We start from the raw sequence: 27,447 nt of genomic DNA, 5'->3' as shown, positions 1-27,447 counted from the left end.
TGTCTCCTTGAAGAATAAAGGGGAAGTTCCCTGCGGTGCAACATCCTTCAGGAAATGTCTTGCGTTAAAAACACTGCTCATTTTGAGGTCCCCAGCTGAGATTGGGTGGGCAGAAAATACATACAAGGCAAGGCAAGGCAAAACCTCTATAGCATTTCCTCAGCATCTATAAGCCGCCATTCTCTCCCCATCTTCCCTCAAACAAGGCACTAAGATTGTATGTGTGGCGTAATCTTTAAAATATATGTGCTGCATTAAAATGAAACTACTTGATTGTTGTCATGGGGTGAATTTTTACAGTGGTAGAACAGTTTGATCAGGTAGACTGAGATTTCACTCAGCACTTTAAAAAAATGATAACAATTTGTGTTTTGGACGTGCTTCCTCCATGATGGACAGGTATCACAACTCTCCTCAGCACTTTTAATGGAGTATCTACTATTTGCAAACTCATACTATGAAGTTTAAGAGAGATATAGAGATTCAGGGTGCTACAAAGAAAATCTTGGCTGCATACATGGGCAGTCATACCCATTCTGATTTTTTTTTTTTAGAGAAGCTTGACAGGAGGCGACACATTGCATCTCTGAAGTGGCTATAGTACAAGCAAGTGTAAGAGGATGCTTGTGGCACAAGGATAAGCACAGAACATACAGGCCCACAATAATAATCAGTCAACGAAATGGCACAGCTGTCACAGTAAAGGCAATGGTCGTCTGATCAGATCACAGTAATTACTACTTGTATAGCTATCATGATTACCATAATCAGTGAGCATATTTACATGGCCATGTAAAATCTGTTAAAACACCAATAGTATTATAGGTATGCAGAATTTCATTTTTCCCCTCAGGCAGAAATTAAACGAATCTAATATTTTTGTGATGCTAATAAAATTAAGTTTGAAGGCAAGTTTCACAGATAAGCAATGCTAGAATTGAAGAAATATGAACTGTATATTAAGTAGGTGACCGTGAATAAAGAAGGTAGGTTCACCCTGACCCATATTTCAACTATCTCTATGGTGAGAATATCTGTGTGTGTGTGTGTGCGCGCGTGTGTGTGTGGTGGGGAGGAAGGAATCTCCTTCTGAAGAGCCACAGGAGAATGTATGCATAGTCACAGGAGCTGGCAGGCAATTATGGTATAGAAAGAGGGATAACTGCATGCCTTCTCCTGTCATTTGAAATTGTCTTTTCACTTCCACTCTGCTGCCAGATGTTCCCCAGCAACTTTATAAACTTAGAATGTGCATTATCTTTCCACTGTTAAAGAGATACAGTTCAATAGCACTGAGATGCTTCAACGTGAGGATAGGATTTAGTAATATGCCAAACTCATAAGACCAGGATGCAATTCCTGCCAAATCCTGTAGAGATGAATGAACAAACCAGCCAGCTATAGTACAGAAAGCTAATGTCAGGTGAACCTTAAGAAAACTCATCATGCTGCTTTTCTGGAATAAGATTTTGGAAAAGCCTGTATGAGTTCTGAAGAAGTATTTTGGTCCCAGGAAGTAAGTAAAGGAAGGAATCTGTAGTATTTCAGTCACAATCCTATTCCTCTGCAGCAACTCCAGTGTTTTGAAAACAAGCTGTTACAGCTGCCTGTATCAGCACTACAACCGTAGCTGACAGTGACAAGAAGTACGCAGAGACTTAAAAAATTGTAGCACATTCTTCAAAAACTGTCTAATTCACTGGTATTTAACTGGTGGGTCATCCCCTAAGGTAGTCACCACTAGAGACAATACCACCATACGTAGATAAGCTAAACAACAGCAGTAGTAAGATGGCTCATGCATTGCATGCATAGGCTAAGTATGAGCCCTGATCAGAGAAGCTGAAGACAAATCTATCTGCTTATAAGCAGCACTGGTTATGGTGATTCTTACTATGGAAGTAACAACAAATAAGAAAGACAGGGGGAAATCGTTGGGGGGAAATACTTCAATGAGGGCAGTGAAGGTCCTGTATGAGTGTCTGGAGGCGGTTGGAGGATGGATGGCAGCTAACAGATTGAGGTTGTATCCTGACAAGACAGAAGTACTGTTCTTGGGAGACAGGGGGCAGGCTGGTGTGGAGGACTCCCTGGTCCTGAATGGGGCAAATGTGCCCCTGAAGGACCAGGTGCGCAGTCTGGGAGTCATTCTGGACTCACAGCTGTCCATGGAGGAGGAGGAGAATTCTGCGTCCAGGGCAGCTGTCTACCAGCTCCATCTGGTATACAGGCTGAGACCTTACCTGCCCGCAGACTGTCTTGCCAGAGTGCATGCTCTAGTTATCTCCTGCTTGGACTACTGCAATGCGTTTTACGTGGGGCTACCTTTGAAGGTAACTTAGAAACTGCAATTAATGCAGAATGCAGCAGCTAGACTGGTGACTGGGAGTAGCTGCAAAGACCATATAACACCGGTCCTGAGAGACCTGCATTGGCTCCCAGTACGTTTCCAAGCACAATTCAAAGTATTGGTGCTGACCTTTAAAGCCCTAAACAGCCTCTGTCCTGTATACCTGAAGGAGCGTCTCCACCCACATCGTTCAGTCTGGACACTGAAGTCCTGCACGGAGGGCCTTCTGGCAGTTCCCTCACTGTGAGAAGTGAGGTTACAGGGAACCAGGCAGAGGGCCTTCTCAGTAGTGGCGTCTGCCCTGTGGAATGCCGTCCCAGCACGTGTCAAGGAAATAAGCAACTATCTTACTTTTAAAAGACATCTGAAGGCAGCCCTGTTTAATGTTTAATACTGTATTGTGTTTTTAACATTCGGTTAGGAGCTGCCTAGAGTGGTTGGGGAAGCCCAGCCAGATGAGCGGGGTATAAATAAATTGTTGTTGTTGTTGTTTTACAAAAGCTCATACACAGCTATTTTAGAGAAAATATGTATGTTGAAACATTGCCTTTTCTCTGAATTAGGAACCTTGATTTTAATTAAAAAATCAAATATAAAAAAGGATGCAGCAGCTTTATAACCTCAATCAAGTCCTCATAATCAAAGCCTAGGTTTTCTTCTGCATTATTTGAATACATGACTTACAAATTATCTATCCATTATTCCCCTCTAAACTGTAGCACATCAACTGAAGAAACACATGTCAAAACAAGGTCATCTGTTGGCCTCATCAAAAAGTCAGTCAATGGTCATCTAACTAATGGGGGATGTTGAATTCTGAATGCCAGAGAGGACAAAGATAACTGCTCTATTCTGATCAAACAAAACTACCAACATGCAGACAGCAGCTGATGAAAAATAAAGCCTGTCTTGTATTTTAGCTTGTGGACTCAGGATATGCACACTGTGTATCTAAGCTACCAGAGTTGAACCACCTGTTTCACATGAGATAAAAGAAATTTAATTAATTTCTTCTAACAATGGTTTCATATTTGTTGCTGATTAAATGGTTCTATGTAAAGATGTAAAACAAGGTGTTCATAACTTCCAACTCATTTTCTTCATATCAGGAGGACCTGTAGCTGACTTTCTGGCTTCTACTGAGTTAAAAAATGTAATATAACCAAAAGCGCTTTTCAGAAGCAAAGAAGAGCAGCCATCTTGAAACGCCATATGTATCAGTTTATACTAACTAATATTATCCTTGTTTCTTATAAAACAACAATAAAATTGTTGTTATTAAAAGCATAAATACACATCCATTTTAAAACACAAATACACAACTGGAATAAAACATACAAACTGCATACTAATCAGCCTTAAAGCCAACTTCTGCACAGGCCTGCAGAAGTGACGAAAATTTATAAACCCACACATATTTGATTAGATCTCAGCACATCACTGTTAGCCACCTGTGTTTTCTTATCACAGGTGACCAGATAATTACAAGTGGGGGATCAACTGGTCTTTGACTGGTGCGTCATCCACCACAAAATGGTTGCAACCTAAACTGGTCACCACCAGAGACAATAACACTATGTGTATACAGGGTGGCCCAAAAGTAGGTAATAAAGCTGAGCCTATGAAATTCATCACAATGGATTATATGGGTGCATATAACTGACACAAGACAAAGTAGCAATTAAATTTCAGGCTGGCAGTTGGAAAGAATAGTGGAGTCAGGTAAAAGGATTATTTTTCTTTACAGATATTGTGAATCGTGTCCTCCCTAAAAGACGGCACATGTTGCAGTGAGATCTGGAGACTGACCTCTTGGTTGTGGGTGGGTCCATTGGATAGCCACAACACCCGATTGGGCCCACAGAGGCTGAGGAATGGGCCCCGCTTACGCTCCTCTGACCCTTCCATCAGCTTGTTTGCTTGGAGGAAGCAGGCGATCTGAGCGAGGTATGAGTCCCATGATTCAGAGGCTGGAGCGAATGGCAGTAGAGGCACGAGTGAAGCCTTGGTTCCGATGCCGACATGGAGGGCGATGGATGGAACACAGTGCTCTAGCCAGTACGGTTAGCTCTGAATTGGGTTCTGTTCAGTGATTTCGCTCAGTGTTTCAGCTCAGTGAGTGTCCAAATCTGGCTGTGCTCTGATGTCCATCCAATCCCACCTTCGTCGCCAGAATTAAATAGTGGGTTGACAAAGTAGACGACACAGAGATTTCTCCAAGTGGTTCTTTATAGTAAGCTAGAACTGAACGGAACAGCTCAGCCAGCCTGCCTTTTCGCATCCAGAGGTACCACTGTACACAATACCCCTGGTGGCCAGCGTGAGCACTTCAATAACACCCTCGATGCTGGGTTTCAATCTGGCCAATGGGGTTGCAGTCTAAACGTATTGAGTGACCTATATAAACCCATGCATGTGACCCAGAACTCCATCTTTCTGCTTGTGCATCGAAACACCCGCCCACCTCTCCCTAATTTTAGGGCCTTTTGCGATTGACCTTGCTATGCCGTCGTGTGTCGTCTGTTGTTGGGACAGGGGCACAGCAGGAATTTTCCCACTTGGCCAATTGGCTGTTGCCATTTGGGTTTTGCCTGCTGCGTAGCAATTTGTCACAACTTGTAAGGTTGAGGATGGGCACTGTTTCATGTGATAGGGATGGGAGAACGGTCTCGCCATCCCTATGTGAAGGATATTTCATTAAAGGAGTCCAGGGACTCAACTTGGTTTGGCCAACCCCGAATAGGGGTTGTGCCCGTGCCTGAGTCCAGGGGAGCATCTAGGGAGTGAATAGAGTCTGCTCCCAGGCTTTTCACCGTCCTCAGGTCTTCTCCCTTAGCTGACTATGATAGAGCTCTGGGTCAGCGCTACCTGCAAGGGTGTAGGGAGCTAGTCAAACCAGAGCAACCACTCACTTTTCTGTAATCAATAAGTTTGTGACCTAAATTCTGCCAAAAACCAAAACTAAAATTTGAGTCAAATGTGTCTTTGTTTAGGAGGGAGGTCTCTGGGTCTGAACACGCAAATGATGAGAACTTGAGTCAAGAACAAAAGATGTGGATTCTAAAGCAGTATTACAGTGGTACCTCGGGATGCGAACGGGATCCGTTCCGGAGCCCTGTTCGCATCCTGAACTCAAAGCAAGCCGCGACGGTGCATGCGCAGGTCGTGTTTTGCCCCTTCCGCGCATGCGCGTGACATCATTTTGAGTGTCTGCGCATGCGGCGAAACCTGGAAGTAACACGCTCCATTACTTCTGGGTTGCTGCGGAGCGCAACTCAAATGTGCTCAACCCGAAGCACATTCAACCCGAGGTATGACTGTACCTACTCTGGGGCCTGTTTATACTAAAACAGCCAACAACAGCAGTAGTAACCTGGCTTATGTGAAGGGGCCATACACAATATTTCTATAAAGAAAGAGAAGGCCTTTTACAAAGGTTATTTATTTCAGGTTTACCAGAAAGGGGCTAACGCGGTGCTCATTCTCTTTGCATGCTCTTGCCTGTTCAACAATAAAAAAGAGAATTACATTTTTAACCCAATGTATGAAAATTGATACGTGTTTTGTTATCAGTATCAAGGCTGTGTATCAGTAGGCACAACACGTGGCATTCAAGGGACTACTGGAATGGGCTTGCCATACCAATGCATCATTTTAGATTTTAGCATCAATGGGAGGGATAGGTACAGTGAAAATGAACAAGTGTGGCCAAGCAGAATGGTTCCTAGCATATTATACTGTTTTACCTACAGTGAGTCAAGCTTCTGCTTCCTCTGCAGCTGCTGAAACAGCACTTGAGAATTTTGATAAACGACATAGTGTAAATAAATGACATGTATTCTAGCTGAAAGATGTGCCAAAGCCCTTGAAAGATACTAAAACCAGAAATGTCTAATAATGCATTCAGATGGTAAACTTTTGCCCATTTTGTCTATGGCAATATGGTGGTACCTCGGGTTACAGACGCTTCAGGTTACAGACCCCGCTAACCCAGAAATAGTACCTCGGGTTAAGAACTTTGCTTCAGGATGAGAACACAAATCGCGCAGCGGCGGCATGGCAGCAGCAAGAGTCCCCTTTAGCTAAAGTGGTACCTCAGGTTAAGAACAGTTTCAGGTTAAGAACGGACCTCCAGAACGAATTAAGTTATTAACCCGAGGTACCACTGTATTCACATTCCGCCCCATAGGAATTGGATCATTTTAAAAGTATGGCTTACTTGCCAAAAATAGGAGTAAAGTCTCCACGTAGTGTGCAAATAAAAAACACAAATCCTACTGAATCATTTAAGTGCCCAAGTTGCTTGCTCTCTTTTGTATTTTCCCCAATATGATCCTGTTGCATGGAGGAAACATTTCCATGAGTTTGAACAAACATTGTTCTTTGACATTCCATGATAGAACGAAAATATTTTGAAAGAAAATCTAAGCAAACCTAACCTAACCAGCAAAATAATCTACTATCAATTACAAATTTACTGTCTGTTATGTCTGCCAACTAATGAAGCTCATCAAATCACCAGAGACTCTCTTCCCCTTTAAATTGACAGATGAAGTGTGTGCACTCTTCTCAATTACTACCTTCAATCATTGATCCAGAATTCTCATACTTTGCAGACAGCTGTTGTATAGTCAATTGAAATCAGTAAGGGCCTTCATCAAGCTATTAAGAGTTGCATTAACATTGTAGGAGAAAAACTAGAAGAAAAAAGTGGTTAAAAATCTTTGTGTCTGCTTGTATGTTTTAGTAACTCTGATTAATACTCTGAGGACCAGTCAAAATCTCAAGAGGCTGGTTTTGAAATGTCTGCTTTTATATGTTTCTCTGTTGTTCTGCACAAACCTCTTCTAATAGGATTCCTATGATGGATGTCGCATTATGGATTCCCACAGATCTTGCTTAGAATAACACAAACCTTATATTTATGTTTAAGGTTTCTACACAGATGAACAAATTTTCTATCAAATATTGGCTATATTGAGTCAAAATACCTGCTAAACACTTATGCTTGCATATTTGCAATGCAACACAATGATTAAGTCTTTTGGGCATCTCAGTGGAGCAGCCAATTGTAGGATAGGGTATACACACTTCTGTGCTGGAGCAATGAGCTTTAGGGCTGGTCTCAATGATCCAAATTTATAATAAATGCAGCATTATAATAAATGTAGGCCACAGAAGATAAACATGGTAGAATTTCTTTATCCCTGTTTTGCTACTGATCCAGCTAACCTGTTGCTCAGAATAATTAAGTTATCTTGTGGTGCTGTAAATGCCTAATAACCCAATTCTATGTATGAACCAAGTACCACCAAGCTCAGTATCAGTTACTCTCAAAATGTGAAAAGTATTAAAGTCTAAGTGTGTGGTCTGTTTTCTGTTTTTGGCAAAAGACCATTTGACTATGTAAATCCTTTCTGAACAACACCATTGCTCCTGCCATACTGTCTTCTTCCTCCTTAAGTCTATCCAATCCACCATCATAATGTAGCCCATCATAGAAAATATAGTTTCAGAGCATCATAAATAATCCTTTTCAGACTCAGTGTTCCAGTCACTGTAATATTCCTTAACACAGGCATTTCAAAGCATTCAGCATTTAAAGGATCTAGGAATTTTAAGATCAGGTTCCTAAAGTAACCCCATAGGTAAAAGGCTTTATTAAAAAGTAAAAACCCCTTATGTAGAGTAACATGAGGTCATTTAAGTTTACTAGAAATGTCATGAAGGAAGCCAAGGTTCTTTTCTGTATGATCATGCACACATTGTGCAACAATGCACTGTGTGGAAACCATAAACCTATTAACAAAAAAGTCACTGTCCGTTCAAACAAACTTCCGGGTCAAAGACTGTGCTTGATTAATCAAACCAATCCCAAATGTTTGCTCTGGTATATTTCCCTGCGATGATGGCCCAAAACTACTACAATGCCCAGAACCAAGTCTTTAGGCTGACATACACAAATGCTAGAAGATTCTGAACAGTTTTCTACTCGCCTCAAAATGTCCTACTGCTTCTAACAATGATTTTATAATAGGTTTAAGACCTCTTGGCTGGTACAATTCTAGGAAACTACTGCAGTGTCAGTGACCAGAAATGAAACTCTCTTGAAGTGGCTAGAAACAAAAAGCATGGCAGCCATGGAAGCAGCTGTTATACTTAGAAACTTCTGAGATAGCAGAACTTGGAAAGTGGGGAGGAAGGAGAGGAAACACTTGAGCAGCAGAAACAAACAGAAACCAACATAAATGAAACATATGATTTCCATTCATGATTTGGCACTAACTCAGCTTGATGCAGGCATCAAGCTAGACACTCTGCAGTAGTCACCCAGCCTACAGAGCACATGGAATTGTATTAATTGTGCTTTCCATGAACTAAAGCAGATGAGAGATGGGAGTTCTGGGTAAACCATGTGAGTTATCATTCAATGAGTCTTCTTGTCCAGCATTCCCAACAGATTTCACCCAGTAGGAAGCAAACCTATCAAATTTCTGACAGGCTGGAGGAAAGACCTCCTTTTAAATGCAGTTTACTACTTTCAATACTTAAGCATGAGTACTGTTCATGCATTCCAACTTTCTCAGAGGAGAACTTTTGCTTGAAACCTGTGATACATACGTTCTCCACATTAGTTGACCAACTCCTTTGACCAAAGAGGGCAGAGACTGTGAGAGGCAGACTTCTAGCTTTCAGGATCTATTCTTGCAGGTTCTACTCTTTTACCCACCAGCCAGAATTGGGTGTGCAAGGCATACACTTAGAGCAAAAGAATCCAGAGTCCAGGAATTTGCAGGCCAGAACTAAACAGAGCTCACAGTCCTTCCACTCCAGTTTACTGCACCTGCTCAATTTCTTCATTTCAGCGGTACAATTAAGGGAAGAGGACACTATACCCAGCTATCTACTGGTAGATCCCAGTCTATCTTGCCCATATGAGCTAAAAAAAGATTGCAAGCAACATTGATATGACATACTCTCATTAGTATCTTAAGTATGGTTTATGTCAGGGTGGACTGGGCAACCTCTTGGCCTAATTTAATGTGGATGGCAAGGAGGGCAAAAGTAACAAAAAGACACTGGCTTCTCCTATGCACCCTCAGCAGGAAAAAAAAGGTTGCCCACTCTTGATTTAGCAGACAGAGGTTGAATAAACAGGAAAACTGTTTTTGCTTATTTTGTTCAAAGGCTGCAACGGTCTTATCAGTAAATTAATCTGCTTGTAAGGGCACTGAGTTCAGAGTCCATAGGCAGATGAAATGCCACTTCTATGCATTATCTAAAAGGCTTAGATCAGCAAGAAAAACATTGGCCAGCTTCTTTTCCTTACAAATGCACAAGATCAGCTGTTTGTGCCAAAGCCAAAGAGAGGAAACCATCAAAGCCACATCACAGTAAGACCATATATCAGCTAGAGTTTTAATCGAGAATTGTTTAAGGCCAAATCCCAACAAGATACGACTCTTCTAAGAGATGAAACAGCAAGGAAGGTTACTGGATGCCAGATGAGTTTATGGTAAATGTTACATCTGATGTCCGTATGGTTGCACTCAGTTGAGATTCCCCATTTTCCCCATCAGTAAGCACATGAATCTCTCCCTAAAAAGAGAGACCAGAATTCTAGAATAATGTCATGTGGACTGCAAAGTACCTTTAGCAAATCAGATGTATACATTTTCAACTGAACTTCGGCTTTAGTAAGCAATCATCCAACTTAAGGCACCTATGAATAAAATATAGTTTATAACTGGGAGCATATAAAGATGAGATTAGGCTGGGGGGTGGAAACGCCTCTCCTCATAACTTTTCATTTTTAGATGAAAATGTGTGGGTTCTTAGGTTTAAGAACTAAAAATACTCATCTAAAAAGAGCTTAGTTGAGATTACCCTCAGATTCCAGGTGAGGCAGTGAAGGTTAAACAACTTGTAACTCTGCCTTCATCTATCCCAAACTGTCCAAGTCAGGCTTATGTGTTTAGTTGCCTTTACAAAACAACATTCTGCATAATAATAAGTAATAATTCTCAGAGGTAATAAATTTTTCTTTTAAGTATCATATGTCATAGTTACAGTATTTGTTTTCCTGCAATAAAGTAAGGAATTACGCAGTCTCTGTACTTTAACTAGACAGCATGTTAAGTGATAATAAAGTATGTTAACCAATACTATGAAATTTGCTCCAGCTGCAAATTGATTTCCCCCTCCATGTTACCAAGAATTAACTAAAGAAGTACTATATGAATACACATTGTACTTGAAAAGAAACTTGTGGAGTAGGGGATCTCTCTGTCAAATTGCAAAGGTCATGTTTGGTATAGCTATCAAAGGTCAGTAAAAGTGTTGCAAAAAAGAGAGAATTATTTATATTGCTGAAAGGCATAAAGATGGAAAGGCCACAAATGTATAATCCAAAGATTGTGTATTTTGGATACTTATGCAGGGATAAAAATATTGGCCACTATCCAAAGAAACACACAACTATTTCTGCATGACTTTAAATATATCTTTCTCAAATAGCAGCCTCTGATACCACATGGCAAATCACTTTTGAATTGGTGATTTTCAAAAGCAGTTCATGATATGGCAAAGGGATGTGCTGTTCAACAGAAATGAATAGGAACGGTGACTTTCTGCTGGGTCACACCTGACTAGCTCAGAACATAAGCTATTTCACAAAAATAAACTTTTAAAAACTTTTTTTTTTTGCACCAATCCATCATACATAATCTTCTTTCTACCTTTCTAGCTCTTCTAATCCTGTTCATTTACTGTCTCTACCTTTTAAACAATGCATATCAAGGTGGGGCAGCAGCAGAGCTCTGGCACAGGAAAACAGAGATGGGTGGACATCTGAAATCTCCTCCCCTCTCCAACAAAGATGCTGGCATGCCAGTAGATAAGGCAAAAGTAGTGCTTGAGAAAGTTATTCCAATGGCTCCTACAATGGTGAGTATTATGCGCTCTCAAAACTTGTATCAGGGCTTGATTCCAGTGAGCCTGGCATCTCTAAAAAGAGGTAAAAAAAAAAAGCCTCATTAACCTTAGCTGCACTTGAAGAAGTGTAACCCACATGCATATGCACCTTTAAGAATTATGCACATGCTCAGTAGCGAAGTGAAGTGTGGAGAGCTCCAGTATGGAGAAAGGGAGTCTATAGTGAGAAAGAAATATGATTTCATCCTCAGTAGAATTAGGAACTAGTGGTTAGACAAAAGGCACACCTAGCTATCTCCTTTCTGTAAAGTCCTGAAACCCTAGGATCAGGGTTTGGCAGTTTCCCTTTCCTTTCTGGAGTTATTAGCAGCCATATGGAGAATACCACTTTGGGATTACAAGATAGCTTTTCCTTTTTGTGGCTAGCAAGAACAGCTTAAAGCTTAAAGACCAAACTGCATAAGAGAACTTTTGGAATTGAGTGTGAAGCCAGTAAAAGAGATTTCATGGCAACAGTCTGGAAGAAAGAACCTTAGTGGCCAGTAATCTAATGTTTATTTTATCAAGGTATTTATAGTGTCAGACACGACTAAACGACAAAAATACAGAATTTATAATGAAAACTTACCTTGCCTCTGTGCTTTCCAGGCACAGTCCACATTTTAAAATTCTGTGTCAAAGAGCTCCCCCTCCCCCGCTGGAGCTTTCTCTGTGAAGCCCCCCTCTTTCAAGCTGAATCGGAGCAAACAACAATCCACAGAAACCCTGAATTGTTGTTTGTTGTGCTTCAGCTTTAAAGAATGAGTTTTCAAAGGGAAAGCTCTGGGGCAAAAAAGTGAGCACTTGGAAATAGAGCTTTAAAGCGCAGACCTGTGCTTGGAAAGCCGGGGTGGGGGTGGGGGGAGGCAAGTGTGGATAAGCCTTAAGACAGGATATTGCTTGATGTATGCATCTTACATGTCTTTGTATCAGTCCTTTGTTGCTAGTGCCTCCAGAGACCCTAAATAAATAATATTGTTGAAAATACATAAAAACAGAATAAAGTTTTATAAAGGGTGACTTCATAAACCAGCAATCTTCAGCTGCTGTGATATAGTGGCTGGCACAATTAACTTTCAGAATAATTGCAGAGTGTGGTTTCAATGGTTGCTTGCTTAGATGGCTTATTTAAAAAAGGGTTAGACAGTTTCACAGAGTGTAGGTGTTGCAGTAGCTATTCTCTGCGAATGGTCAACCAAGACAGCACAACTCTAGTGACCAGATACTGGGGAGAAAAATAAGGGATAGTTTTCTCCAGAATGATCTGCTTTAGAATTTCACATAGCATCTGACTCATCAGTGTTGGAGAAGTGCTGGCTTAACCCAGCAAGCCATTTCTTACCATATGAAGCCTGCCCATCCAAGCACATCTGCCTTTTGTGGAGCAGGGATTGGGTATGGGTGGAATGGCTGAGGAGCTAATAACAGCCCGTAAGCTGTTATTGGACCATTTGCCTGCCACAGAGACACCATTATCTAAAAGATGTGTCTGCCCCATTTGCCATACACAGCATGCAACTGCAGCATTTACAGCCCAAGCTACTATTTGTACTGCAACAACCAAAGCTGGGTAACACTTCCCAGGCCTAATAGAAGGGGAGGGGGTAGCATTTAAGTCAACAGTATCTTGTAGCAAATAAGTATGCGCTAAGTATCACACCCACAGAATTAAATAGCGTATTTTTAGTGCAAGTGTGGTGTTTGAATTAATCACATCCGTCACACACAGCTATCTAGAAGCACTGACCTCACAACACAGAAGAGCAAGGAGAAAATCCACAGGTAATTTTATTTTTAAAAGCAAGCAATGGTTCCCATTAAAATTAAATCCACAATGTTAAACAAATCAACAAAATAAATAAATCGTAGGTTTAAAAACCGAAACATGCTTTGCAAGTCCATAATTTAAGCTTTAACTCAGCAATAACAATAACAATAATTTGATAGCAACTTCGAGTGTCCAAAGCATTTCACATGCATTATCTGGTTGTAATCCTTATAGCAACACTGTAATGTAAGCCTGTATTATCCCACTTATTGCAGATGGAAAGGACTGTGATTGAGAGAGAACGACATCACAGCAGAGAAGAGATTTGAAAATGGGGACTCACAGTTCAGTCTCTAAGTCACTATGCCACTTTCAACTATTTCAGGCATAATTTTGCCATGTATAGCTCATTTGTGCTCTACAACTAACCCGGTCTGTGATATTATTAAAACAACCTCTAGTTATTTAAGCTGGCAATTTGCACTGAATGCATTGCATTGAATATATTTGTGGTAAGTGTACTCTGAGAATTATTTGGCTTCTCTGAAGTCGAAAAAGAGATGGTAACCTGCACACACAGCTGAGAGTGAATTTTCCACAGTGAAATAATCCTTTCCTTCATACCAGCCAACACTGTATTTCCACTTGACTGTGGACTCAGCTGCTATGTTGAGCCAGTCAGTGTGGGAGGCAACACTGGATGACATCCTTGTCTACAGAACATTCAATTTGCTGGTATTTAGGATCTGTAGGAAGCTAAGCATAAGCTTTCAGCTCTGTGACCCTTTTCAGTTCTTCACAGCAACATCCTCTTCCCAGTTGACACAGATTGCGTACTTTTGAGAATTCATTTCTAAGCTTTAATTAAACTGCATTTAATGTTTCATGTGTTGAAATATACCATCCAGACAATGCAATTATACCAGGATATAAATGAAATAAAGTTAGTAAATTCTGCTTCTAGGTTCATTCTGACAGTAATTTCTTCTCTGCTGCCTAAAAGGAATGCCTATAAGATACAGTGCTAGTGGGAATGTTTTGACCAAGCTATGTGTCCCTGTATTCATAGGCCAAGAGAAATGTGAGTAGGAAATCAGCAAACAAATAGCATACAAGCAGCCTCAAACAACAGTCGTACAGCTCAGTAAAACTCTGTGGAAACAGCAGAGGCAGCCTGCTCCTATGACTGTCAATCCAAACAAGTTCAATGTGACTTACTCCCAAATACATGTGTACAAGATTGCAGACTTTTACGTAAACTGTTCAAAACACTTAAAGGTTGGACAAAACATACTTTTTTCTATTAAAAATGTATGTTCATATTCACAAGCCACTTGTGAATATGAACATACAATAGGGTAAATTGTCACTTCAACACAATCCAAATCGTGAATTTATAATATTTTACAATTAGCTGAAACTTTAGATTCTTCTTTGACTGCTTTTAAGGTCTTTTAATTCTCTTGCAAATGATAAATTCAGAGAAGGTTGTTAATCACATGCATGGGGAAGAAAACCCATTTTATCTTATTAAAGCCCCCACAGATTTTTATGTAAAATAGCAAAATGTGCATTTTAGCAGTGATAGAAGACCTAATATATAACACAGGTCCTCATTCTCATAAGTGCCCTGGAGTAAAACGTTTTGCTTTCTCCCATGGAAGTTGGGGCTCAACACCATGTTACACATCAATACATATACAAATATTACTGCGAAGTGAAGCAATATTGAGAGGAGGCAATATACAATATGAAGAGTTCCTAGATGTTATCAGTGTGCTGCTTTTCATTGTAACTTCCCCAACCTCAAGCTCATACCCTCCAGCACGTTGAGGTGTAAACCCAGGATGTGCGTCTTCCAGGTTCGCACTGCCATGCGAGTCACATGACCTGCACAAGATCATAGCCCCCCCCCCAAAGTGTATTTTTCTGTGGAAAAATTGAGGCACCAAAAATGGCCACCATGCTCTCGCTCACAAAAAAACAGGTAACCAGAACCATTGAGGGGGGTATGCAAGCTGCGTGCTTTCAGACTGAGTGTTTGTATGTGCATTGTATGGATTTGATAGGAAGAAAATCCGCTTGGGAAGGGAGTTACAGGAAGAAAGCAGTGGGCAAAGGGAAGGTTAAGAACTTGCTAGCAGCTTCTCCATACAAATGTCCTTCTCACAAAAGCACTTTGCCTAGAAATGGTAATCCAGGCTGCACGCACTCACATACAGCATGCACTTGAGAAATAAAGCAACAGTTTACTTTGCACACACTTCTTAAAAAGAAGGAAGGTGCACTAGTAGGGTTTGACATGCCAGTCGCAATATTGGTGGAAAGTTGCCAACGGGCTTGTCAGCTATTATTTGAAGCCAAGAATGGCAATGTGTAGGTGGCAGCTTATCTCTTTTTATTTCATTAAGGCAGGGGCAAAGGCTGCTTGCCCTCTAGGCCCGCAGCAATTAGGTGCACAACTACTGGCACAGCATAGCTCTCTTACTGGCTGCCTGTTAGCTCTGTGGGAATTTCCCAACAGGAATACACTCAGTGGTAAGAGGCAAAGGTTGCTGCCTAGGAAGGGTTGCCTGTGACTGTGTCTTGCCTGACGCAAAAACAAGGGAATTCAAGCTGGTGAGACTTGAAAGACTGGCCTGCTACCTCTTTTGCACAAATTCGTGTGAACGGACCTAGGCTTCTTCACCACTCCCGTTACTTAATTTTGTTTCTTTTTTAAAATTTCCTTAAAAATAAGCTCTGAATATTTCACATATGCAGAAACTTTACATCATGTTAAATGTTACATTTAAGAATTCCATGTTGTTGTTGTTTTAGAAAAACAAAAGCTTATTTCATAGTGTGAGGACCAATGTAACATAAGCAGATATCTGCTCATGAAACAGAGGTTATTCCTCCTCTCCCCCTACAATAGCTACATGGGAACCCTATGGAGCAGATTTTGAGGGGACATGGTGGAGCTGGAGGAGCGAGAAGAGAAACTGGAAGTCCTGCGATGCATGCAGATTTCCATTGTGCAAACAGGCAGACATCACTGAATGTTGCCCACAGTTTCACAACAGCTGAACTAATTTGTTTTGTAATCAGCATATGCATCAAACCAACTGATCATTGAAGAATGTTTCTGTTCTACTAAACCCACCCCCCACCGAACAATAAAAATGTTGTTCTAACAAAGTTAATGTTTGCAAAGAAAAAAAAATAGTTGACCATTTGACTTAAAAAAAAAAGAGTAACAAAACATACCCATACAAGGAAAGCAGCGCTTAGTAGTAGTACAGAAAAGAAAGAAAAATAGCGATGGATGGTTGTAGTTTTAGACATTCCAAGAAAGGCAACCCAATAAAAGTGTCTCTCTAAAAGGTTCCATGAGTCAATGGAGGGTGTAAATGTGTTCAGTTGTCTTAACCAAGCCATTAAAAGAATGCCATGCTGTACAGAAGGGGTGAGTCTATAAGCATGTCTATAAGTATGATGTAGCATACTTGAGAAATCCAGGCTTCAAAAAGATTTGCATTTAAAGTTCTCCATTTTTTTGAAAGCACTAATCTAGCTGAGGCTAATAAATGGAGGATGAGGTCTTTATTGGTTATGTTCTTAATCTGAGGAGTAAAATATGATAGTAGGGCTAATTTGGGTCTGGTTATAGTGATTGCACCATCATGAGCCTGGTTCTGGCTGGGGAGGGCGGGATATAAATAAAAAATTTATTTATTTATTTATTTATTTATTTATTTATTATTAGATTATTATTTTGAAAAACTTTCTCCTAAAAGGGAATAATTTTTTGATAAAAACCACCACATGTGTACAAGAGAGCCGGGTAAATGGCATTCCCACTAGCAAAAGTTGGATGTTTTATGATTCATTCTATAATCTGGCTGGGCACATGTAGCAGTGATGTACTATTTTTAAAGCATTTTATTGAGTTCTAATTGAGATTTATTCCAAAGTTGTTCCTTTTAACATTTGGCAGTATTTGATCAGACAACTATCCATCCCCCCCCCGTCTTTTTTCTTGACTGGTCAACTGACCTATCGTGTATGGCACACTAGTATTCCAGTATGAACAAGTCAGGGAACAGGGACAGTTTTACCATGAAACAATGTAAAGCAAGTTTTATCAACTAACCCAGCAGTTTCCACAAGCTCATTTGTGAAAGAAATGAGTTCTAAGCTGGGAGCAGTTGTTGATGGACCTTGAGTGGGCTGTATGTGCAATTCTCGTATGTTCTGTAAATACAGATCTACTGCAGTCCCGTGTAGGATTCCCTTATTGTCCTGAAAAAATATTTACTTTATCCCCATAAAATTGAATGGATACCATACTTGCCTAAAATAAGAGGAATGAATTCGGGAACCTACTTTGGAAAGAGCAAAACTTGTTCCTGACCGCAGAACAAACATCCTGAGTGAAAAGGAGGTTGCTATGAATTTACTTTATCCCAGAGAACTCAATGAAAATCACTAAGAATCAAACCTGCTTCTTTATCACAGCCCCAATTTGTGGTCAGAAAACAGGTGACGCAACACCCAAAAGAGTTCTGAGTGTCACCGATAAACACACAAGTTAAACTAATTAAGTTAAGAGCCACAAGTGAATGTTCGCTTACATGTTATTCAGAACAACAACAAAAAACCAAACACCTGAACATCTGTTTCAGTGCTTTTAGGAATCTTGATACACATAGCAAATACCAGAACGTAAGAGCTATCCATTTAAAATGAATTAACCAACAGATACCTCGCAGTTAATAGGAATCTGCACACACAGTGCCTTACTGTATTTTTTTTCTTTTTTCTTGTTCTTACCTATTCAGAGAAACTGTTTCCATGACCAATTATCGGAGAAAACACAAAGAGGCGTTGGTTAGCTTTTAGCAGCTAGAAGCATTTCGCTCATGTTGAAAATCACAGATAATGTTTTCTCTTGGTATAATGTAAAATCAAATGGCTGATTGCTCAAGCACTCTCTTGTCAAGTGCTATTACAACTGGAAAAAAACATCCTCTAAAACTGATGTCACACTGTTTCACAACTATGGTGTTTCCCAACTAAGAGGAAAGGCCAGGACAACACAACCACGATGCAAAACTAGTAACCTGGCAAATCTGCCCCAGTCAAGACTTTTCGCAACTTGCAATACTACCAAAGGTAACGTATATGCTATGTTTATAAGCAGTACTACAGTTCTTTAATGCTATCACACAACACCACAAGATAGTGAAAGAACTGAAAAGTAATTACATGAGCTGACATTTGATCAGGATCCCAGATTAAGATTTCATACCTTTACAGGAAAAGCTCTTGAATCTTTAGGAGCAACAGATGATCAGTAACATGAATGGTAGATCCTTCCAAGAGGAAGCAGAGACGTTCCTAATTCAACTCACTTTAAAGTCAGAAGGGAAGAGTGCTGCTAACTGAATCACTGCATTACTTCCAGCAGCTTTGTCTCAGAATACTCCTGTATATGTGTAATGACCTAGCATGACCCTGCTTAACTTGCAGGATCATCACAGCCTGGCAACTACAGCTACAGACTATACTCTTCAGCACCCTTTAGGACAACTTCCGAATGCTTCTCTAAAGCGATTACTCAGAGTTACAGATCGCAGACCCAAATATGCACATGAAATTTCCCAAAGGTTTAGATGTGGTTTTATATACCCTTTTATGAGACCTTATATCAGGTGTGAATTTCTGGAATCTGGCCACTTCTAAACTAGCTTAGCTCTGGCCGTTGCTTCTTTAAAGAACTCACATAAAAAACAAGTTGAGAGTACATATCTTTCACCACAAGGATTCTTCTTACACATTGTTCTAGATCAGTGTTTCCCAACCTTTTCCCGACCATGGCCCCCTTCTGATCTTGTTTCCTTCCTGTGGGCCACTCATGCGTGTAGCCGGGGGGGGGGGGCAGGGGGCAGCTGCCCCTCCAATAAGTAAAATACAAATCTGAGGTTCAGACCCCCCTAACAGAAGTCTGTCCCCCCTAACAAAAATCCCCCCCAGGGGGCTATATGGCTGCCAGTAGTGAAACACAGCTCTAGATGAAGATACTCTACTAAAAAAGATAAATTTATCCGAGATAACCCAAAAAATCCAAGTCATCAGCTGGCAAGATTTATGTCTGGAGAAAAGGATAGTTAGCAAAGCTAACTGAGTCCATAGGTGAACTTCAACATCTATAACAGGATGGTCTGAAGAAGCAAATAAACCACTAATCTTACTAAAAATACATACTGTCAACAGTGCTTTTAAAAATTTGTTTTTCAAGTAATACACACGGTTCACACAGCATCAGCTTGTGATCCACTAAAGACAAAAACAGAGATGGAGGATGTGCCTGGATGGCTACACCTCACTTGGCTGATCTTCTCCTACCTCACGGATTGTTGCTGAAATTGTACCAAGGGGTGTGTACATGCAAATTTGTGTATGTAAAACTGATTGTTCATACATTCTTCCTCATTTTCTGTTTTCATACATTCATCTTCTGAAGAAGGAAAAACCAATCAAAGGTTAGAAGAGGGGTAGGCAACCTAAAGCCCATGGGCCACAAGCAGCCCATGGGGGTCATTTAACCGGTCCACGAGCTGCCCCTGAACTGAGCCGCCTGCTTGGTGGGCCCCCGCACGCTGCGCTAAACCGGCACAGCGCGGCACAGGGACTCGCTTCCATGGCGCTGGAAATCGTGTCTGTGCAGACACCGGAAATTGTGGGCACTCGGGCGAACGCGCAATCCAGCCCACAGAGGGATCTCCACTGGAGTGAACCGGCCCAGGCAATGTAAACCTTGCCTTGTGGATAGATATCTGAGTTTGTTTCACATGGACTGGAGATGAAAACATCTGTCAGCCTATGCGTTTGATCTGTGGTGAGAAGCTTTCCAGTTCCAATATGGCCCCAAACAAGATGAAAAGATATTGGTGAGCAATTTTTTGTTCTGAAAATGTGGCCCAGAGAAAAAAGTTTGAGATCCACTGGCCTAGAGGCACGTCTCCATGTTTTTCTTGATGAGCCACCTCTCCATAGAAGACAACTGCAGAGCTGTCTCCACCTCCCAATCCTCTGTCACTTCAGATCTTGCCCTGGAGCCCTCCTTGTCCATAGTTTCTGACAGACCTTTCTCTTCTGTGAGCAGTGAAGAGGAAGCCTCTGGAACTCCTACAACAGAACAGCCAGATATGTCCAGAGGCGGGGGCTGCAGGCTTAATCAAGAGTATTCTGAGAGAAACATGACAACTGCTTTGTTATCATCTGATGGTGATGAAGTGATCACCTGTTACATTCTGGATGTTATTTAAACCACAAGTTTACTCTTACTAGCTGCTATCTTGGCTGTGAGTCCTGGAAGACCTGCTCTCTGCCTTGCAGGCCTTTTCCTATCTGGCCTGGGAAGGCGGGACTCTGACTGACTCCAGTTACAAAAATTGAAGCTGTTGAACAGACCCTTGAGCGAGAATATTGTTTAGCGGTTTTGGGGAGGAGGGGGTTGTGATATTAATACTAATATCAGTATTAATTTCTGGATCTTTATTTTATTAAATCTTATTATTTTATTAAATCTTATTAAATCTTATTATTTTAAATCTAATTATGTGGAAATTGTTTAATTTGGTTGTGTACTTTTGATGTTTTAATTACTGTTTATGACTACTTTTGTTATGTTTGTAATTACAGTGGTACCTCAGGTTACAAACACCTTGGGTTACAAACACTTTGGGTTACAAACACTTTGGGTCACAGACTCCGCTAACCCGGAAATAGTACCTTGGGTTAAGAACTTTACCTCAGAATGAGAACAGAAATCGTGCGGCGGTGGCGGCAGTGGGAGGCCCCGTTAGCTAAAGTGGTACCTCAGGTTAAGAATGGTTTCAGGTTAAGAACGGACCTCTGTAACAAATTAAGTTCATAACCAGAGGTAACACTGTATGCATTTTTTAATGCTATAAGCTGCCTTGAGAGTAGTTTGAACTATGGAAAAGCGGCATACAAATAAATACATAATTTTATACAAAAAGGAGAAGCCAGAATACACATACTTTTTCTCAGCTGTATTTAAATTCTGTAAAATTCAATCATTATATGCAATAAAACTTATTGTCTGAGTGAAGAAGATTCCCTGAGAACAAATGACAATAAACTAAATCCTTCATAATTCATTTTGTTTCAAGCACCACATATAATCAAGTCTTCCTGAAAGGAGCATAAAATGTGTAAATTACAAAAATGATCTGGTAGAAGAGGGCAGTTCTGCCAAGAAGAAATATTCACCCAAGACACTTAGCATACTCCCCAAGGCAAGCTCCCTAAATCTTTCTCCTCTTAAAATAATAGTAAAATAATTTTTAACAAAATAAGTCATGAAATAAGAAGAAGAAGAAGAGTTTGGATTTGATATCCCGCTTTTCACTCCCTTTAAGGAGTCTCAAAGCGGCTAACATTCTCCTTTCCCTTCCTCCCCCACAAGAAACACTCTGTGAGGTGAGTGGGGCTGAGAGACTTCAGAGAAGTGTGACTGGCCCAAGGTCACCCAGCAGCTGCCTGTGGAGGAGTGGAGACGCGAACCCGGTTCCCCAGATTACGAGACTACCACTCTTAACCACTACACCACACCACACCATAACTCATCTTATGAATCTTTTCCGATCAGTAAATGCAGGCAACCAGCTCTGGAGGGATGAGCTTTATCTGGATGCCCTTGCCATAAGAGGCACAGCCTTCCCAACAGTGGCACCATGGTTATGGAATGCTCTTGTGTGATACTTACATTTTTGGTACCAGTTGAAACCTTGTTTTTACCAAGCCTGTTAACACCTTTCACATGCACCAGGTTGCTCCCAAGATTGAGGGGGCCCGGCACATGTGTTGTGCACAGCATATGTGTGGTGTCACATGCGTTACACATTGCAATGGAGGCAGCCAAGCACTCTGGAGGAGCCAGCCACTGGACCAGACGGCGCATGACATCACATGCACACGAGTGAAGGGTCACCTCAACATTAAGATGGCCCAGCCCCCTTAAAACAAATATTGAGGGGGCTGAGGTGCTTTCGGTCTCCTAGAGTTGGCACACCTGACACCTTCACATGCTCTGAAACTGGTTGAATGTTGCATTATTAAGTGGATTTTATGTCACTGTGGGGTTTTTTTACGAATTGTATTTTACTGATATTTGTAAATCACCCACTATATACTACATTGGTTAAACAGAACATAATCATACAGGGTTCTGTGTGCTGGTACATGCTACCTAGAACAGCTTCAAAACAATCACCAAACTCACAATACACTCAAGTGTGTGTTTTTGTGAACATGGTTTCAGACTCACATGAAGGTGTGGTAGAATCCACACAACCTCTATTGATCTGTCACTATTTAGTGCCCTATTCTTGTTCTCAGCTCTCTCACAAAAGCATGTAATCAAGGAGGTATAAGCTATCTTAAACCATCATACCATTGGTATGCCAGAAGTCTCATATTCACTGTGAAGTAGTGTCATGCCCATTGGCACATTCTCACTAAGGAACACCAACAGGCTGCTGCTCCTGATTGTAACCATCACAAATATTTCCAGAAAAAGAAAGATAGCGACCACTTGCCACATTACCATGATAGATAAAAACCACTCCCAGAAAAATATAATTTCTTTCAACACTCACCTGGAATATTTCCAAAAATGCACCCCTTTTGTGGGAGATGAATGGCCCTGTGAGAGCGGTTGAGCATTTTCAACTCTGTAGTGATTTTCAACTCCGAACGTAGGCTTAATTCAATTGAAGCCAATGGCCCTCAACATTTGTAACTCAATGTATAGTTGAAGTCATTGATTTATGTTCTCTTTAACATCCCATGAATGTGACAAAATATAGAGCAGCACAAAATAATTGTGCCCATGTTTGCTCAGAAGCAAGCCCCACTGATTTCAGTGGTGTAGTGGTTATAGAGTCAGATTGGGGCTGGAGAGATTCAGGTTTTCATCCCCATTCAGCCCCAAAAGTCATGGGGCAATTTTGGGCCGGTCACTATCTTGGTCTAATCTACCTCACAGGGTTGTTGCAAAGATAAAGGGGAAGGGGAAAGCAATGTATACTACTTTCAGCTTCTTGGAGAAAGGAAGGCTCTAACAGTAGAAAATACATTTTTAAAGTGTGTTTAGAACTGCAATTATTGATGCAAAGACAGACATTTATCTTCATAATGCCTGGGTTTTTGTTAAATGAATAATGAAAATGCATAAGAAAGGTATTGTGTGAGGAAAAATGGAGGAGCCATTGAGATGCTGCAAATACATGGAAGAAGTAATGTCTTTTAAATGATTCTGCTGCCAGTTTCATATTGTAAGTAAGAGCTGTGTGGTTAAGGAGTTAAACAACTTTAAATTCCATATTCAAATGAATAAGATGTTAATTTGAATTCTGTGAAGGACAGATGGCATTGCAGTAAGATGATTTTTTTTTTTTGATAGTCAAATAAATGAGCTATGGAATATAAAGGCTCCTAAAATGACAACATACATTGGAAACAAAGCTACAGTTGGCTGTAATCAAGACACATTTGCAAAACATTTAAAACTTTGCAGCAGGGTTTATTACATCCTGCAATATGCAAACTGAACCCTTTGCGTGCATACAATGGTGCAGAAAAAAATCAGGAAGGTACACACAGTGGCATTTTTAAATATGCATTCAGTTTTTATAAGTAAAACTGAATGCATATTTATGTGACCAACAGCTGTCATTTCTACATTGGCATTTGGGATACTAGCTAGAACAAAATTCTGTAGAAAATGGTTTAGCTTTCACAGTGGAAGGAAAAGGAAGAAAAAGTACGCGAGATTGAGCACTATAAAACCCTTTGTGTCACGGGATTAGTATTGTATGTATGTGCAGCAGCCGATCGTTTTGCTCGCCTGCTTGCTTAAACACACGCTCGGTCCTCTCTCCCTTCCACCAACACACTAAACCAGTGTTCGGAACTAATTTTAAACAAAGCTGTTCCGAGGCTGGAACTGAAACACAAAGCAATCAAAAAGAAAAAGGGAGAGAGAGAGAGAGAGAAATTCCTTCCCCTCCAAGCTCGACTCTTTTTGCTTTAGGAAACCCACGCTGCTGCTTCCAATAGAGGGTAATGGCTTACCAGCTGTCAAGCTCCAGCTCCAGCAGTGACTGAGTCCTCTCCGAGTTACAATGCAAGCACCACATGGCTGGAGAGAGAAGTCACAAGGAGGGGCCCCCGAGCTGCCAGCATATCCTTCCCCGGGGGCTCCCCTAACACCTCCGGGCCCGCGCTGAGGCAGCCGAGAGAGGCAACTGGGGCTGGGGGCACGGCACCGAGGAGCGCCCCCAACTCGTCTCCGTGGGCGAGAGGAGGGAGCAGCTCAGGAGGGGGTCCGGGAAAGGCGCGGGCACTCGCGAGGTCCACCCTCTCAAGCTTCGGCGCGCGCACACACACAGGGAGGCTCTCGCTCGCGCGCGCGCTCCCGCCCCTCCACACGCTTACACATCCATTCCGCTAGAAGCGCGAGCTGGGAATACAAATGCCAGAGCTGGGAGGGGTAACATTGATCTTATTAAGCCGAGGCTGGTTTCCAGGACGGGGTGAGGGGGGCGCGGGTGGAAGAGGAGAGGCAAGGGGGGGGGACGGTAGGGACCGCCACAGGAAGGGTGTGTGTGTGTGTGTGTGTGTGTGTGTGTGTGTGTATCCCCCGCTCTCCTTGTCCTTTTGGCACTGCAGGAATGTGACAAGGAGGAGGAGAAGGCAGGAGCAGCCGCCTCCCGCTCGCCCGCTTGACTCCCCGCTTCTCTTCACGTGACGGAAAGAGCGGAGGCTCTGGCAGCGCTATTAATAGCTGCATTCAGACTGGGAAAGGCAGGCTTCATTGCTATTCAGCAGCTTCGCTGTCACTGGAAGCTGCTGCTCCCCCAGGCAGGCACACACTTGGCTTGGGTAGCAACAAATGTTTGCGTTGGCTTGGAAAGCGCCTGGAGCTGCTTTCGGAGACCCTCATTCTTTCCTCCTCTCTCTCTGTGCCCCCGCCCCATTTTGGTTTCCCCGGTTTTGCTTCAGCTGGGATGCTTTGCAATATAAGCGATGCATGCCTTCTTATCTTTGGGAAGGGCGTCTTTCGGACGTAATTGCTCCTAGAGTTAATTAAAACTAAAATCTTAAGATAAAAGGACTGCGGAACTCTTTATTATAAACGGCAAGCTGACGACTCCCAAGCGCCTGCAGCTGGAGCAGTTTAAGAGCTGCTTGCGCAGAGATGAATGACTACGAAATGAACATTGGGGTGTGGAAGGCCTTGTACCTTTGGACTGTGCCCATCTCGCAGCTTTGAGATGGTTTTGTTTTTAAGCCAGTAAAACTTTAACGTGTGGGTGTAATGTCAAGACAGTAAAGATGGGATTTTTGAATCAAAGTACACCCGGACATGCACCAAAAGGAAACTTCTTTTTTTCATGTTGCTTTTGCTACCACATTGAAATAATTGTTTATGTGAATCAGACCAGCACTTCTGTTTAGCTTCTCAACGAGGCTTACTCAAAGGGTTACGACGACCCTGTATATTGCTGTATATCAAAAACTAAAAACTCACAGTATAAGGTAAGGTGACATATTTATACATTCTCTTCAGTCTTTTGATATTTGCCCTTTAAACTTAGGCACATTAAATACGTCTTTACATTTTTTGCTTTTCACTGCTTTAAAAAATCAATGCACACAGCATTCTTTTGAACTCTTTTGAGCTTTTTTTTGAAAACAGAGTAAATGAACTTCAGACTACAAACTTCAAAAAATCTACTCCGTTATTTTTGTGCAATGACACCACTTTATCTATTCAAACCTACTATTACTAAGTGTTCCTCGTGCATAAAAGTAAGGAAACAAACCTGAGTCCCCCCTGCCCACTTAAAAAAAAAAAAAAAATTGAGAGGAAAAAGTTGCTCACAAAAATAAATTCATCTGTGTCAGCTATTGCACCAAGACTTGTAACAAAAATTGCTCTCAACCTCCACACATTTGTTCCAGGCACGTGGCTTTAAAATTATGATTTGGCTAGAATAGTAGCACTAAAAATAACCCTGTAGAAGTTCCAAATAATTATTCACGGCATTGTTAGATTTTATGTACACAGTAAAAAAAACCCCCACAGTAGAGCAATGACGAGTAAGAATATGCACTTTTAGTTATTGTGAGGCAAACAAAACAAAACCCTGAGAATCAAAGTAGATCCCCGTAAGTTTCCTTCTTAGCGTGGGATGCAACTTGGGGCTGCTGTTTAAAGTAAAAATGGTTTAAAACACAGCAATCCAAAGGGGGTGATGGAGAACCAAAGATGGACAACATGCCATATCTAGAGCCCTGTCAGGAATGTGGTTGGAAGGGAGGATGAAATGCTGCTTTTCCTCCCGCCTCCTTTAAAGACCCAGTTTGGCACACCCACCCATGACATACATGTACATGTACATACACAAGCACAGGCTGGGAGCCTCAATGGCACCCCTCTGGAGGCTTCACCTGGGGGGAAAAACTGGCTCCCCATCCCCCCTGTAGCTACAGCTGTTTTTAGTAGTGGTGGTGATTTCCAATAGGAGTCAGAATACATATGCACAACAACACCATTTCAGATAGCGTCAGAGGAATGAGATCCATACCTTCCCCTGATCTGCCCCTAAGCTTGCTAATCCAAGGGCTGTGGAGATCTCTCCGGTGTTGGGAGGAGGTGGCCTTATGAGGCTGGATCTCTCTCTCTGAGGATGGACTACTCTTTCCGCGTTGGAAAACAATGTTGGTTCAAGGTTTCGGAGAGCACTTGGGCAAAACATCCTCAGTGCTCCTCCACTTCCTCAATGAATCTACCCCTTCCCTGCCACTGTTGCCACCTACAGCTCCGTCTCTGGCTCATCATTGTCATAAAACAAAGCCAACTAACAAGCAGGCAGTGGTGGTTCCTCCTCCTCACCACCACCATTCTTGTTTGCTTTCTCATCCCTGGGCCAGAGTGAGAGGAGGGTGAAGTAGCAGGATGCAATACTGAAGAGGAGGAACAGGCCCAGATGACTCTTGTCAGTGGGTCCCCTACTGGCAGGGGTGCCAACTTGCCCCCCGCATTGGGGAGGGTGCATCACGTGATGTGTCCCGCCCAGTGTGCCATACCGTCCTCCCTGCAGCTTGTGCAAGGGGGTAAGATGCGCGGAGGGCGATCTTCACCCATGCTCGTCCGAACCTGCTCCTGGGTGGGGGATGAGACGCCCGGAGGCAGTGGCGGTGGATGTTGGCCCCCTCAATATTACGGGGAGCTGGGCCCCCTGATTCAAAATATTGAGGGGATGGAGCCGCTAGC

General features: G+C 41.8%; 1 protein-coding gene and 1 long non-coding RNA gene across 25 annotated transcripts in view; one reads left to right on the top strand and one right to left on the bottom strand.

Annotated features, from left to right (window-relative positions):
• The window catches only part of IQSEC1 (IQ motif and Sec7 domain ArfGEF 1), a 311,515-nt gene that overhangs the window by 45,704 nt on the left and 238,364 nt on the right, over window positions 1-27,447 (bottom strand). For 4 of the 24 annotated variants that reach the window (XM_083602942.1, XM_083602931.1, XM_083602933.1 and 1 more), the window contains exon 1: window positions 24,240-24,894. The exons of 19 other annotated variants lie outside the window; for them this stretch is intronic. In XM_083602942.1, coding sequence (XP_083459068.1) covers window positions 24,240-24,304 — 65 coding nt within the window. In that variant the 5' untranslated portion in view covers window positions 24,305-24,894. Of the gene's footprint in view, window positions 1-4,159; window positions 4,345-24,239; window positions 24,895-27,447 lie in introns of those variants that run through there. One more of the 24 variants, XM_083602921.1, reaches the window with a different exon arrangement.
• LOC310757692 lies at window positions 11,155-16,219 on the top strand. Its single transcript, XR_014545417.1, has 3 exons — window positions 11,155-11,296; window positions 13,053-13,105; window positions 13,367-16,219. It is a non-coding gene; the product is annotated as an uncharacterized lncRNA (long non-coding RNA).

This window comes from Podarcis filfolensis (assembly GCF_964270895.1).
Source record: "Podarcis filfolensis genome assembly, chromosome: 2".
NCBI lineage: Eukaryota > Metazoa > Chordata > Lepidosauria > Squamata > Lacertidae > Podarcis > Podarcis filfolensis.
The sequence above is the reverse complement of the archived record's forward strand: the minus strand, read 5'-3'. Positions and strand labels throughout refer to the sequence as shown.